General features: G+C 48.4%; 1 protein-coding gene across 6 annotated transcripts in view; it reads right to left on the reverse strand.

Moving 5' to 3' along the window:
• LOC137352094 (calmodulin-binding transcription activator 1-like) overlaps positions 1 to 15,897 on the reverse strand; it is a 1,221,793-nt gene that overhangs the window by 127,372 nt on the left and 1,078,524 nt on the right. For 5 of the 6 annotated variants that reach the window (XM_068017183.1, XM_068017181.1, XM_068017182.1 and 2 more), the window contains exons 7-10: positions 15,368 to 15,508; positions 9,889 to 11,756; positions 4,309 to 4,435; positions 3,081 to 3,215 (exon numbers count right to left, since the gene is read on the reverse strand). In XM_068017183.1, the coding sequence (XP_067873284.1) occupies positions 3,081 to 3,215; positions 4,309 to 4,435; positions 9,889 to 11,756; positions 15,368 to 15,508 (2,271 nt within the window). The remainder of the gene's footprint in view (positions 1 to 3,080; positions 3,216 to 4,308; positions 4,436 to 9,888; positions 11,757 to 15,367; positions 15,509 to 15,897) is intronic. The other variant, XM_068017185.1, reaches the window with a different exon arrangement.

A 15,897-nucleotide genomic window follows, 5' to 3' on the forward strand; every position in this document is an offset into this window, starting at 1 on the left:
TCCCACCTACCCCAGAAAGAGCCCCAATTATCCAGGAAACCAAAACCCTCCCTCCTACACCATCCCTGCAGCCACGTGTTCAACTCCTCTCTCTCCCTATTCCTCGCTTCGCTATCACGTGGCACGGGCAACAACCCAGAGATAACAACTCTGTTTGTTCTCGCTCTAAGCTTCCACCCTAGCTCCCTGAATTTCTGCCTTAAATCCCCATCTCTCTTTCTACCTATGTCGTTGGTGCCTATGTGGACCACGACTTGGGGCTGCTCCCCCTCCCCCTTAAGGATCCCAAAAACACGATCCGTGAAAAATTTACCCCTTTGATCTCCTTTAAACCTCCTCCCTCTCACTTTAAATCTATGCCCTCTAGTTTTAGTCACCCCTACCATGGGAAACAGACTCTGGCTATCTGTGCCTCACATAATTTTATATACCTCTATCATGTCCCCTCTCAGCCTCCTTCGCTCCAGGGAAAACAGACCCAGCCTATCCAATCTCCCTTGATAACTCAAGCCCTCCAAACCAGGCAACATCCTTGTGAATCTTTTCTGCACCCTCTCTAGCTTAATCACATCTTTCCTGTAGTGCGGCGACCAGAACTGCACATAGTACTCCAAATGCGGCCTAACCAACGTTATGTACAACTGTAACATGACGTCCCAACTCTTGTACTCAATGCCTCGGCCGATGAAGGCAAGCATGCCATATGAGTTCTTCACCAGCCTGTCTACCTGTGTTGCCACTTTCAGGGAACTATGTACTTGCACCCCAAGGTCTCTCTGCTCAACAACACTCCCCAGGGCCCTGCCATTCACTGCATATGTCCTGCCCTGGTTTAACTTCCCAAATGCATCACTTCACCCTTGTCTGCATTAAATTCCATTTGCCATTCCCTTGCCCATTTTCCCAGTTGATCTATATCCTGTTGTAACCTTAGACAACCTTCTTCACTGTCCACTATACCACCAATTTTGGTGTCATCTGCAAACTTACTAATCATGCCCCTTACATTCACATCCAAGTCATTAATATATATGACAAACAACAGAGGGCCCAGCACCAATCCCTGTGGCACACCACTGGTCAACGACCTCCAATCTGAAAAACAACCCTCCACTATCACCCTCTGCCTCCTATCACTAAGCCAATTTTGTATCCAAAAGGTGTTGCATTCCAGATCTTAATAACCCTCTGTGAGGAAAAAAAATTCTCCTAATTTCCCCTCTCGTTCTGCCAATTATTTTAAATCCATGGCCACAGGTTACTGAGCCACTTGCCTGAGGAAACAGTTTCTCCCTACTTGCTCTATCAAACCCCTCATGATTTTGAATCACTCTCTTCTGCCTGCTCTTAACCTTCTTTACTCTAAGGAGAACAATCCCAGCTTTTCCAATCTCTCCAGGTAACTGAACTCCCTTGTTCCTGGTATCATCCTGGTAAACCTCTTCTGTATCCTCTCCAGGGCTTTGATAGACTTGCTAAAGTGTGGTAGCATCTCTACTCATGCATCCACTGTGCCCAGCGAACTCAGCGTGGACAAGATCTCAGCTGTGATGCCTCTACACCCTGGGACTGCCTGGCAAAGTTCAGGGTCTAGACTCACACACAAGGATTGACTATTTTGTGGCTGTACACCAGCAAGAGTCAAAATCTTCAGAAGAGTAGGCCAGGAAACTGGGGTATTAAATCCCTGCTGTAGAATTTCTCTGGTCTGCACTCTCTTATCTAACGTGACAAGCCCAAGAGAAAAGTAAAATTGAACTGTTGCTAGCCAATGCTCAAACTGTCGCCTCTGTTTATGCCAGTGAAACACTCCACTGTCTCAAGTGCTTCAGGTAGAAGCACTGAATACAGAATGATTATCAGGAAGATGGAGTGGCTCTTAAGCTGGTTACTGCTGGCAACGGGCCTAGTGGCAGGCCTTTGGGATCGGATTGACGTCAAGATATTTATTAGCCATGTGTTAGGAAGAATTTCAGCTCTTTATGTTAGTGAGTATTGCATCTTGTCTAGGACTAGGACTGATGGCACACCACTTGTTTTCAATGGGCAGGATAACCTTCCTTTAGACTTTTATATGGGGCAACATAAAAATTGTTTAACAAATACATTAATTTTGCACCTTTTTGTGTCTTTCAAAATGTCTTAAAGTGTTTCAAATGGAAAGAATTACTGAGGGAGAGTTTCAGTTTAGGTGCCAAATGGGAGTGACATCAACAACACGCCCACAGCACCAGCCAAGGCAACAGCTGGGAAATCCGAACCAGTCTCAGGTACAAGCCCCACTAACATTTTAGGAACACTGGAGCAGGAAGAGACCGCACAGCCGTTGGAGTCTGTTCCGCCATTCAGTTAGATCTTGGCTGATCTCTATCATAATTCCATCCACCTGCCTTGGTTCCATAACCCTTGCCGAACAAAAATCTGTCACTCTCCGTTTTGAAATTTTCAATGGACTCCCAGCCTCTACAGCTTTTTAGAGGAGAGAATTTCAGGTTCCTAATATCCTTTGTGTGTTGAAGTGCTTGTTGACATCACCCCGGAATGGCCTAGCTCTAATTTTAAGGTCATGCCCACTTTTTCTGAAATCCCTTCCTGAGGAAATAATTTCTCCCTATCTACCTTATCAGATCCTTCAATCATCTTAAACACCTCAGTTAGATCAGCCCTTTTTCTTATAAATTCTAGGGAATACAAACCTCGTCTGGAATCCTGGCCTCATAATTTAACCCTTTCAGCTCTGCTATCATTTTAGTTTTGTTGGAAAGCTGTGGGCGCCAAACAAGCATCTCCCAGTAGCTCGATAGTTTTCCTGCAGCGGAAAATCATCCAGCTGTAGCATGTAGCCAATTGTCAGGTGATGTGGAGCAGACCCTGGAGGTACCGGTGTTCTCATGTGCCTGCCACCCTTGTTCTTTTAGGCAATGAATGTCCTGCGTTTGGGAGGTGCTGTCGAAGAAGCTTTGCTGAGTTGCTGCAGTGCATCCTGTAGATAGTACACAATGCAGTCACGGTTCAACTGCCTCTAGAACAGGTGACTTTCAAAGGTGAGCAATATATCAGACATGATTGGAGCTACTTACCGTCCAAGGACAGCCAGTCGTGCTGGGATGTGGGAAGAGTTGGCAATGCTCGGGCTTTGTACTCAAAAACGACAGAGTTGGAGATGATTTGACTATTGAAGGCCACCTGCAGCGTCACAAGGCCAGTGTCGTGGGCTGGATGGAAATAATTGAAACAGTTAGTTGTTGCAGCTGCGTCATTAAATGGGTGGTGCTGCCACTTCTATTTTCCAAGTCTGTCGACATTACTGGCTAACATTTTTTTTTAAATCAAGGATCACAATTCCAACCAGTGCCTTGCTCCTGGGCCACAAAGCAGAGTGAAGGAGTCCTACGATTCCCCACATGGTGAGCTCTTGATTTCCCACTATGGGCAATTATCAGGTGGAGCCAAAACCTCCTCACAGGGAAGTAAGGGGGAAAAAATCAAAACCAAGGTGTCAGCTGTGGCTCAGAAGGCTCTCTCATCTCTGAGCCAGACGGTCATGGGTTCAAGTTCCACTTCAGAGACTTGAGCACAAAAATCTAGGCTGACATTCCAGTGCAGTACGCAGGGAGTGCTGCAATGTCGGAGGTGCTGTCTTTCGAGAGATGCTAAACCGAAGCCCTGTCTGGCCTCTCGCGTGGGTGCAAAAGGTCCCTATCTCGATAAAGAGCTGGGAGTTCTCTGGTGTCCTGGCAATTATTTATCTCTCAACCAACAACATGAAAACAGATTATTTGGTCATTATCACATCACTGTTGGTGGGAGCCTGCTACATGCAAATTGGCTGTCTCATTTCCTACATTGCAACAGTGATTACACTCCAAAAGCACTTAATTGGCTGTAAAATGCTTTGGGCTGCCTGAGATGTGAAAGGTGCTATAGAAATGCAAGTCTTTTTTAATAATCAAGGCTCTGTGGCTGGAGGAGGAACTGGGGCAAGCCAGCCAACCAAACCAGGCTTTTGAGTAACACGCTTAGCTCCTTGGTTCTAATCTAATGAAGGTGCAGAGTTCTAGGACATAGGCTGGACTCTCCCCAACACTCTCCAAATCTGAATCCAAATCCAATAGGAGAGGCCAAAGGAAGGGGAAAAAAAACAGAAAATGGGTCAATCCCATTGGCAACACCCACCAGTGCCAGGCATGAACAGATCTCTGGCAGCAGTCCATCTGCTTGGTGCCACTCCTGGTATGCGGGAGTTTGGTGGGGGAAGCAAAGGGTCTTGCAAAGAAAAGTAAGAATGAATAAAAGATTGTCTCTTACCTGGACAATAACATCTAAGAACACCGGGCTGAATAAGAGATGCAGGCACTGAAATCTGGTCAAACAGGCAACTGTAATTATTGCTGGCTTCCTGCCATGGTCCCGTGATCAGCACCTTCACTCCTCCCTGCAACAGCATAACAACAAGATCCCAGTCAGCGGCTCATCTTTCAGCACAACTAAGTACTCCTCCCAATCGGACTTCAATGCCCATGTTTTCTCCCCTCCCTTCTGAGGGTGCCAACTCTTACTGGTGAACAACTCCAGGGATGCTGGAGGCCCTCTCCTGCCTTGCCCAATTTGTCACTGAAGCCCAGCTATTTGAACTCAGTGGCATCATGGCCAAGCTCAATCCTAATTGTGCAGGGAGTGTTGCATTTGTGTGACTGCAGAAAGACATGGTGGAACAGATTTTCCTGTTCCTAGGTGTATAGATGAAAATCAGGTGGGGAAGATCAAACACCTATAAGGCATCCCAGCTGATCTTAAGTCCACACATTTCAAGTTTTGTCACCTTAAATGGCCAAATGTTAATTTCCCATTCCAAAATCCAAACGCTTGACCCTATAAAGGATCAGGCACATGCACATACGCACGCATGTATACACACACATATATGCTCACAAACATACACACACATGCAAAGACACGCACGTGAATATACACACATACACAGGTGCTTATACACAAAATCACAGATGCACACACATTTGCGCAGAAGGCACATGTCAGTAATTAAGCCAGTGCTTCCTCCTCTTCCGGTTCAGGGGCACTGAGACCATTTATTCCTACTTCAGCACAGCTCAGTGATCAAACCCGGGCCCTTCCTGGTCAGTGTGCTACATGTGACCCCTGAAGGAAGCAATTAACTTAATCCCTGAAATTAGATTAAAGCATTAACTTCAGGAATAAAAAACAGAAAATGCTGGACGCAAAAGCTAAAGAATAAGTGAGCAGTTGCTTCGCCAGAATTTCTATGTTTATTTCAGCTCCCATGTATTTGCAGTTTATACTTTCTTCTTCCAATTTCCCCCATTTTCTCACTCTTTATGTTTGTGTCAGAACCTTCCTCATCCTCTTAACTATTTGTATCTTCCTTTAATGGATTTCCATTGTCTCAATGACAATTTCTTCTACATCATCTAAAAGCTTTCTATGGAGCAGTTTCTAGGTCATGCAACATATTAACTCTCTTGGATTGTGGCATTTTTCTCCCCTTTTATTTTATTTCCCAATCTTATCAAGGGGGTTCAGTTATGGTGATGGACTGGGAAAGGCTGTGAGTGGGGAAAAAAGTAATAATTTGTGAACTAGCACCAGAAAACTGACCATGAAAGTTGCTGGATTCCCATAAAAATCCAACGAGTTCACTAATGTCCTTCAAGGAAGGAAATCTTCCACCTACACCCAGTCTGGCCCACATGTGACTCCAGTTCCGTGTGTTGAGGTTGACTTTCAATGCCCTCACAGCAACCAGGGATAGTCTATAAATAGTGTCTCACCAGTGTCACCCACATCCCAAGAACCAATTTCTTTTCATAAATTGACAAAAGAGCCAAGGGGGAGATGAGGAGTTTTTTTTTAACACAGCGAGTTGTTAGCCCGGAACGGGTGGTGACAGTAGATTCAACAGTAACTTTCAAAAAAGAATTAGGTAAATATTGGAAAAAGAATAATTTTGCAGGGCTATGGGGAAAGGGCAGGGGAGGAGTGGGTTAAATTGGATACTCTTTCAAAGAGTCAGCACAGGCATGATGGGCAGAACCGTTTCCTTGTGTGATAAATGATTCCATGACAGCTTCCAATTCTGATGAAGGGTACACACCAACAGTTCTCTTCACAGATGCTGACTGACCTGCTGTGCAATTTCACATATTCTTTCAAGCATCCAGCACTTGCAGATTTTTTTGCCCTCTCCAAGCTGTCTCTCAGTACCGAGAAGGCAGCCAGGAATTTATAATAGGTTTGATTGGCTTTAAAGGCATATTGACATTATTCTATTTGAGGTCTCGACAGTTAATCCACAAGAATTAGTTTAGTTTAGTTTTAGTTTAGTTTAGAGATACAGCACTGAAACAGGCCCTTCGGCCCACCGAGTCTGTGCCGACCATCAACCACCCATTTATACTAATCCTACACTAATTCCATATTCCTACCACATCCCCACCTGTCCCTATATTTCCCTACCACCTACCTATACTAGGGGCAATTTATAATGGCCAATTAACCTATCAACCTGCAAGTCTTTGGCATGTGGGAGGAAACCGGAGCACCCGGAGGAAACCCACGCAGACACAGGGAGAACTTGCAAACTCCACACAGACAGTACCCAGAATTGAACCCGGGTCGCTGGAGCTGTGAGGCTGCGGTGCTAACTACTGCACCACTGTGCCGCCCCAATTATTACTGGAACTTTCCACACTCACTCTTCTTTGCCTTTCTATGTTGCTCCAACCAGGCTCAAAACATAGTTCAGGAACGAGGGGAAAATTGTCAGTGCTATTTTACTGCTTATAAATCATGAGGTCAGTCAAAGTGCAATTATATCTGCTTGTAAATTTTAGGCTCTGGTTCAAAGCTGGCTTTCTTTCCATTTTTATGAAGGTTATGTTGCTTCTGTAACAAGTGTAGCAGCCAGAGTGTGATGAATGCTCAAAATTCTAGGCAAGCCACTTGTTGGGAGCTTTAAATGTCTCTAAGGCTCAGATTTGGCATATTTTACATGTAGAATTTCCTATTATTAAATGTGATAGTTTCTTTTGACATTTTTTAAGTCATTATAGTTTCACAAACTTTATTTCCAGCACTGTCTTTCTCAGCTACTCAGAGTTCAAGATGACAACCAAACAGATCCAAGCACACACACACACTCTCAGTCACTCTCCATTAAACAAGCAGCAGTGCTGATCCTGCTGATACCTCAGCCCAGGGAGGTTCAGTGCTGTCTTGCCTAAGAGTAACTAACTCAGTGAAAAGAGGGATTGCTTCTGGAACCAGTCTGGGTCTGTGTGACTCAGTACCATAACAGGCAGCGACTTGGACTACTGAGCCATGTGGGGAGGGCAAATATGTGTGGCATCTCTTTAGGAATATGCGTGTCCGTATTAAAGGTGAGTGGTGCGAGAAGTGTGACTACGACCATACACAGGAGGCCTTCACAAAGCCCTGCAGACACTGGGACAGCAGAGTGTTGCTACTTGTGGTGAGGGGCACAATGACATTTTTGTGGCGTAAATATTTAACCCAGACTTAGAAAGCCTGGGTGTGGACCTCGATGGTCCAGAGTGGGGATTGAGGTCCAGGAAACCTCTCGGGATGGCGCGCTGGGCCAAGTTAGGAACTTTTTCCTTTCTCTTCAAATGTCACTCCGGAGGTATTAAATGGGAGGTGTTCAGGACTTGAATTTGGGAGTGGGGTGGGGAATGTCCCTCATCTGCTGATTGGAAATTTTGCCGCTGTACCAATCAAGCTGTCTCAACATGTGGACTAATCCAACAACTTCCTTGATTTGTCAAAGCAGTTATGTGGCAAGATTGCCGATCCCTTCGGGATTGCCCCGGAGTCTCCAGGAATGAAAAATTAATCTCCAGGACACCGCCAAGAGCAACTCAGGAGAAAAATCATAGAGATATAAAAATAAATATTTGTAATTTGTTTCATTTATTAGTTATAAAAATATTGGGGACAGGATTAAAAAGGTTGCTTAACTGACCATCAAGCAGCATCTATTGGGTAATTATAAGCCTGCTCGCTTTCTAATTGCCCCTGAGAATGCACGAAGATGGGCGTGTCAGGTGACCAATGGCAGGAGTGTCGGGGGGTGGGCGGGTATTTGGAGGTTATGTGACAATCAGAAATATGTCCAACCAGAGATGGCGACTGTACTAACTACAGTGTTGACTGGGGGTGGGGAAATCATCCTGGGAGGATGTGGTGTTTGCTAAAGGGAGGAGTGCAAAAGGCAGCAGTGGGTAACTCTCAGATGCCTGACCTCACACAATCTCTTGCATAGGGGTGAATGGCACCATTAATGCAGTGTGAACAGGCCCCTGATCTGTCCCAGAGTGAAGTGTGACACTAGACAGAGATGAATATTAAAAAGGACCTGAGCTCCCTCTAGTGACAGAGAACAAAAGCAAGGAGGTTCTGCTCAAACTTTTTAAAACGCTGGTCAGGTCTCAGCTGGAGTATTGTATTCAATTCTAGGCAGCACACGATAGGAAGGATGTCAAGGCCTTGGAGAAGGCGAAGAGGCTATTTATTCCAATAGTGCCTGGGATAAAGGACGTCAGTTATGTGAAGAGACTGGGGAAGCTGTGGTTGTTCACCTTAGGGCAGAGAAGATTAAGGAGGAGGTGTGCAAAATCATGAAGGGTTTTGGTAAGAATAAATAAGGAGTTTCCAGAGGACACAGATTTAATTGGGAAAAGAGCTAGTGGGAGATGAAGAGAATTTTTTTTGTGCAGTGAGTTGTCACGATCTGGAATGCACTGCGTGAAAGGACAGTGGAAGCAGTTTCAATAATAAACAGCAAAAGGTAATTAGATAAATGCTTCAAAAGCTAAAAAAATAATTACATGGTGATGGGGAAAGAGCAGGGGAAGTGAGACTAAATAGACAGCTCTCACAGGGAGCTGGCACAGGTACAATGGGCTGAATGGCCTCCTTCAGTGTTGTAAGATTCTATGATTAGTGGCTCTAAGCCAAACCGACCAGGTCAGTCCCAGGGTCCCTCACCGGGTCTTTGTTGATTTAGTTGATCTCAGTCAGAGGCAACAGATGCGGGTGCTACGATGGTCATTCACGCCCTTGGGCTTGGATCCTGCCCCCGACCACAGCTAGAAAGTGTGTAAACGACTGCCAGCCGGGGTGGGTGGGCGGGGAGGAGGGAGGAACACAAATCAGGTCCAGCAGTGATTCCCCCAGAGCCAAACTGCCTGCCACTTTTCACTGTCTGGGCTCATACATGAGGAATGGGTGCTTAAAGCAGGTACTGGAGTGCACTCACTGCCCGTGGCATTGCAACCCAGTGAAAGTTAGAGCCTTGAGAACAGAAGGCGAGTGAGGGGAGGGGAAGAGTGTCAGACTTGAGCCAAAGGTAGTTTGGCAGAAACAAAGGGTTAAAAAAAAAAGATCTTTTCTCTTCTCCAGTTTGTGATCGGTGCACAAACCACATGGCGTCAAAGAAAGCATTGGCACAGCAGCAGGCTATTCAGCCCCTCAAGCCTGTTCTGCCAATCAATGAGATCATGGCTGATCTGTAGATTCCACCCACCTTTCTTAGGTCCACAGCCCTCAATACCCCTGACTAGCAAAAATCTGTTGGTCTCAGACTTAAACTGATTAATTGAGAAATGACACAAAGATGTTGGCGAGGGTATGGAAGAGATTTACTAAAATGGTACCAGGGATGAAGGTTCACAGTTATGTGGATAGACTGGAGAAGCTGGCCTTCTTCTCCTTAGAGCACAGAAGGCTAAGAGGACAATTTGATAGAGATTTGAAAAGCATGAGGGGTTTAGATAAATAAAGGTAAATTTTTCCAATGTCTTAAAGACATGTCTTAAGCCCACTCCTTACCTCAGGATAAGACCACTCCGGGGAATAATCCGTCACCATGAACAAGCGTCCGCTCTGTTGCAGTGACCCCAGTGCCCCCTGGGCTGAGACCACTTCAGACACGTGCATGTAGGCCATGGAGCTGCCCCCATTCTCGCCACCGCTCAGCTGCAGGCCCTGCTGCTGCTGCTGCTGGGGGCTGCAGCAAGGGATGCAGATCTCGGCCTGGCTGAAGGTGGCCACTCTGGCTCTCTCGTCCTCCGACTGCTGCAGGGTGCCCCCAGTGCCCGTCTCACTCGCCACCAGCTGGTGCCCATACAGTGTGCTGGCGCCACCCTCCACTGATATGAAGTCGTTGATCAGGTCTGAGAACTGGTTGCTGAAGGAGATGTCGAAGTGATCCAGGTTGAGCTCCATGTTGGCTGAGGGCCCCAGGCTGTGGTGGGCCACTGGATACAGGCCCGACACCATGTTGCCCTGGAGGATGGGTAGCCCGTTGCCCCCGGCCTCTGCCTGGATGTAGTGCTCAGTGCTGCAGGCCGGCAGCTCGGCCGACTTCAGGAGACCCTCGCCCCCCTCTGACTGTGCTGCCGTATCCATGGGGACCTCTGCCTCGGCCGCAATGGGCTGGAAGTTGGCCTGGAACTGCAGCAGCTGCAGGGAGGGGGTGGCCTCCATGCGGCCCTGCTGCACGGGACCGTTGCAACTGGATGCGGCCTGTGTGGGCGACTCTGTCTTGACATTGGCCAGTCCCAGACCACTGCCGAAAGGGCCTCCCCCATCACTCAGGCCATTGCTGTGCGCGCTGGGCTCCAGCTGATGGGTCTTGTTGGCCTCCTGCAGGAAGAAGCTGGGTGAGGGGTTCTGATGAACATGGGGGCTCTGAACGTTCTGGGCATAACCTGAAGAGAAGTCCTTACTGGAGTCGATGGCACTGAAGTCCATTTGCTCCAGTGTCGTGCTGGGGCTGAGGCCCCCAGAGGACAGCAAGGCCGAGCCCGGGGCCAAGGAGATAGAGGCTGGGGTGGAACTGGTTTGGAATCCTTCCTTGGACATCTGCTGCTCGAAAGAGTTGTCTTCGGTCTTGATCTCCTTCACCAAGGGCCCACTGAAGCAGTAGCCGCCCTCGTTGCCTGATGACTGCCGTGAGTTGCCATTGCTGCTGTCGTTTTTCAGGGCCCCTCCACCGTATGTCTGGCCCTGCTTGGGGTTATTGAGGAAGCAGTCGGGGTCGAAGTTCATGCTGGTCTCTGGGATCTTTTCACCGCTCTCCAGGGTGGAAGAGAGCACCAGGTCCTCCGCCACCCCTGCCGACATTATGGACAAACCGTCGGGGTTGCCAGTGGCCGCCGAGGAGGCAAAGGCAAACTTGTGCCCGTCCGAGTTGACAGCCAAGACCAGCCCTTGGGCCCCAGGGTCAGAGGCGATGAGGTGCTGGCCGGGCCCTGCGCTGGGAGACATGGTGTACACCGCCTCGTTGGTGACCTCTGACATGAAGACAGTGGCGTTCTGGGATAGGCTGCACATGACGGAGGCCACGGCCATGCTGGAGACGCCAGTGATGGCTGGGCTGTCAGCCATGTCCGTTTCGCTGTTTAGGCCGCTGCTGATGGAGACTGGGGAGTTCTGGGTGGTGTCAGGCACCTCCACCTGGTTGGTCGAGGAGACCTCGGTGCTGTTCTGGTGCAGCAGGACAGGTTTGGCCAGCTTCCCGTTCCGCTTCTCGCGGCTTGAGGCCTTGCCATGCCCGTGGTCATTCTTGCCCTCAGAGACATCGTTGTTCTGGACCTCTGGGTGGCTGCTGTAGGTGCCGGTTCGTGGCTCCACCTTTGGTGATATGATGCGGTGTTTGGCACTGTTGCACTTGTGATGAACGCTGCTCCCGGCACCTAGAGGCGGGTGACAGAAACAGGAAAACTAGTTAACCGAAAGATCGATATTTTTACTGAACCCCTCCCCACTCATCCAAACATCATAAACCCAATGCCAACAGGACAGAAAATCCATCCACTTGGAGATGCACTAGAACATTTGGCCATGTAATGTTAGCCGTGGCTCAGTGGGTAGCATTTTCACTCTGAGGCAGAAGGCTGTGTTTCAAGCTGACGAGCACATAATCCAGGCTGACATGCCCAGTGCAGTACTGAGGGAGTGCTGCACTGTTGGAGGTACTGTCTTTTGATGAGACGTTAAACCAAGGCCCTGTCTGCCCTCTCAAGTGGACGCAAAAGATTCCAGGGCCACTATTTTGAAGAATAGCAGGGGAGTTATCCCCTGTGTCCTGGCGAATATTTATCCCTCAACCAACACCACTAAAAAAAACCATACTATATGGTCCTTATCACATCACTGTTTGTAGGAGCTTGCTGTGCGTAAACTGGCTGCCACATTTCCCACAACACAACAGTGCCGATACCTTATTGGCTGTAAAGCATTTAGGGATGCCCTGAGGACGTGAAAGTTGCTATATAAATGCAAGTTCTTCCTTTCTGTAACCCTCCCAACCTGAAGGCTGCACCCGCAACCCTGTCTGATGGCACGACTGCAACACGGCATCAGACTGTCATTTCCAGAACGCAAACTCGGAAAAAACAGAACATTGGTTGAAGCTTTGGGCTTTGCTGGAGCCAGGAGTGGAGGGAGTTGTAACCCACAGTCTTTTCACTGCTCACAGCATGGCTGATAGAGTCGAGATGGTAACCTACCCACAACCAGCTGACAGGTAGTTGGTAACACCCCTCCGTTGCCAACTCCCAGGTGCCACCAGGGACTGCCCCCGGTTGTGATTCTCGCCTCAGATTCTTCTTTAAGCATGTGGAGAGGGTCTGTCTCCAATTGCATCTCATTTCAAGAATTAGTCTCTTGATTCTGAACTGCTTCATCAGCTTTTAATGGTTTAAAATTGCATCCCCCACCAAAAGAAAACAGAACAAACTCCTTTAAATCCTTAAAAAATATAATACAGTAAAATGTCTTCAGACTAACCTGTCCCCTTTCCAGATATCAAGCCTTTCCATCTACTCACCAAAACCCTCACCCTCATTCCTCCCATCTCCAGCATTCAACTCCCTTGGGAGCCCTTCTATCCTCTGCATCAGCATCCTTTGCCATTAACTGAAACCCTCAGTTTTCCCCTTTCTAATGCTACCCTGACCCAACTCAGTTGTCCCAGGGGTAGCCTCAGGGAAGGTTCAACAGGACGAAGAGCCGTAAGCTCTGGAAAACCTCTCCGCCTCTCTCTTCTCCTTTAAAAGGCTCCATAAATCCCACCTCTTTGACCAAACTTTTGGGCACAATATCTAATATCCCCTTAAGTGGCTCGGTGTTAAATTTTGTTTTGATAATCATTCCTCTGAAGCACCCTGGAATGTTATATCATGTTAAAGGCAATATGCAACCATGAGTTGTTGTAACACATTTGAATCCCCAACCATTCACCATTGGGTCTGTTTGTAAGCATGACCTTATAAGTGTATAATTACGTACTATTACATGTAAGGACACCTGATATTCAGTGTTTAAGCACCCTACTGATTTGACAAGTATTGTTGGCCAGTGTCTACAGTTTTTATCATTCAAACTGTCAGTAGCTGTTGGCTTGAATAGGTTCTTGGGTGAGAAATTGGGAAAACGTTACATTTTACACAGGTTACTGCTCATTGACCCTGGGTTTCTGATCAACTCTATACAAAAACAATGGCTGGAATTTTACGCTGGGCGGATGGGAGCCGGACTGCGACGTAAATGTCGCTGCCGATTCCGCTCCCGCCCAGCCTGGGGATCCGTCCCGTAATTTACGGATCCCCAGGCTTAAATTGGCCCGAGGCGGGACTTCCACCCACTTGAGGGAGGAGGTCCTGCCTCAGTGAGCTGTCGGCCAATCAGCGGGTCGGCAGCTCTTAGTCTCAGCAGCGCCACCGGAAGCGGTGGCCACTGCTGAGACTGCAGCCCAGCCGACCGAGCAGGTTGCAATGGAACCGGGACAGAAGGTAAGTTCGGGCAGCCTCGCCAGGGAAATCGATCGTGCCCTGGTGAGGCTAGGGTGGTCGTTTGGGGGGAGGGGGGCATCCTAGTTCCCGGGATTGGGGTGGGAGGTGGGGGCGGCCCTCAATCGGGCACCCTGTGGGCAACCTGATTGCGGGCTGTCTCTCACCCCCCGCCAGACCAACGTAAAGTTGCTCGGAGGCGGAATCGGGGCGGTGAGGCCTCCCGAAGCCTGCCGCTCAATTTTACGCCACCCCCATGCCACCATTCGAACCTCTGGGGCGGCGTAAAATTCTGGCCAATGAAAACCCCACTCCTCCTACCAACCATCCTCTCATCAGCCCACTTCCCCCACCAACACCTCCCACCAACTTGCTCCCCTCTACCACTACAAACTCTCTTGCATACAATCCAGCACGCACCTCTTCCGATTACCCCTTCTCCTCCCCCTCACCAACCTCCTCCCACTGCCACCAGCCCCCTATCCCGCCAACATCTCCCCCTCACCAACAACTCTCCCATCCAACCTTCCCCTCCCCTCCCACCACCATCCCTATCCCTACCCACCACTCTCGCCTCTTCCCAACCCCTTCCCTCGTCTCAAGTGAGTAGCAACGCGTGATGCAATGCAGCCTTCTACACACACGGGTTAACCTATAATGAATCTGCAGCACTGTACTGTCAGAAGTACCGTCTTTCAAAAGAAACGTTAAACAAGGACCTGTCTGCTCTCTCAAGTGGATGTAAAAGATCCCAGAGCACTATTTTGATAAAGAGCAGGGACAGGGGTGGTTCTCCCTGGTGTCCTGGCCAATATTGATCCCAGATTGTATGGTATATTGACACATTGCTGTTAGTGGGAGCTTTCTGTGTGCAAATTAGTTGTTGTGTTTCCTATGTTATAACAGTGACTACATTTCAAAAATACCTAATTGGCTGAAGAGCACTCTGGAACATCCTGAGGTCATGAAAGGTGCTGTATAGATCAAAGTTCTCTGTTTCTTTCCATCTGTTTTGTTCTGTGCAACATTTGGGGACAGTACTTGGTCTCAGAACCCCCTGGAATATGGAGAGGGGCAGTTCAGCGATTGGCCTGATTGTTCTGCAGTGACCCCTGTTGGAAAGTGTGCATGTGCGTGGATGTTGGGGGTGGGGTCAGCTTTTCCCCAGTTACTGTGCCTTTAAAATCATTGATCATTCCACCAGAAATAGAAAACACGGGCAAGCTGAAGGATTCTCCCCCACAACAGATGAGGACATGGGTGGGCTCATCTCTGATAGCTACCATGGTTGAATAGCCCACCAACACTCATGGTCTAGGCTCACACAAGTTGGGGGGAGAGAGGGCTTATGCTATCTGTGAAGACGTACTCCAGCAAGGAGTCAGCAGCTTCAAGTGGGTGGAGGGGAGGAGGAGGGAGTTTGACAGAAAATAAAATGCCCAGAAGTATTTTTGAAAGCTTAAACCACTAAGAGCCACGCGCTTATTGGAAGGGTTACCCCCGGTCGGTCCTACCCAGATTGCCGGTGCACAGACAGTTGTGAGTGCGAGGCTGAGGCTTGGTCTGATGGCTGTCCAGGATCTGCTGAACGAGCTGCTCCACCGAGAAACCGGCGCTGGTATTCCCATTACTGCAGGTCCACTTGATGCCATGAACTGTTGGAAAAAGGCAGACACCATGAGAAACAGCCTCGCACTGTTGGACCGGGAGGGGGGGGGGGCGGGGGTGGGTGGGCGTGGAATAATGGGGGCGTCCAGTGGGATACGGTCAGAATGTACTCCAACCCAAATAAAGACTACCATGAAAATTTGAAAGAAAAAGTTAAGTAACGGGAGGGAGGGTGTAGCTGATTGACAGCAGTTGCCATGTTGATTCACTTCTTCAAAGCGGAGCTGCACAGATAGCTGGCTATCAAGGGGAGTGAAGGTCATAAAGGCAGCTAGAGACAGAGATGAGCAAGTAAGAATCTGGTTCAGGTGACACCACTGGATTGCCATCAGTCGATTGTCAGCTGGCCCACGTTGAACAATGTAGACTGTAATTT

Source organism: Heterodontus francisci, chromosome 37 (genome assembly GCF_036365525.1).
Source record: "Heterodontus francisci isolate sHetFra1 chromosome 37, sHetFra1.hap1, whole genome shotgun sequence".
Taxonomy (NCBI): Eukaryota; Metazoa; Chordata; class Chondrichthyes; order Heterodontiformes; family Heterodontidae; genus Heterodontus; species Heterodontus francisci.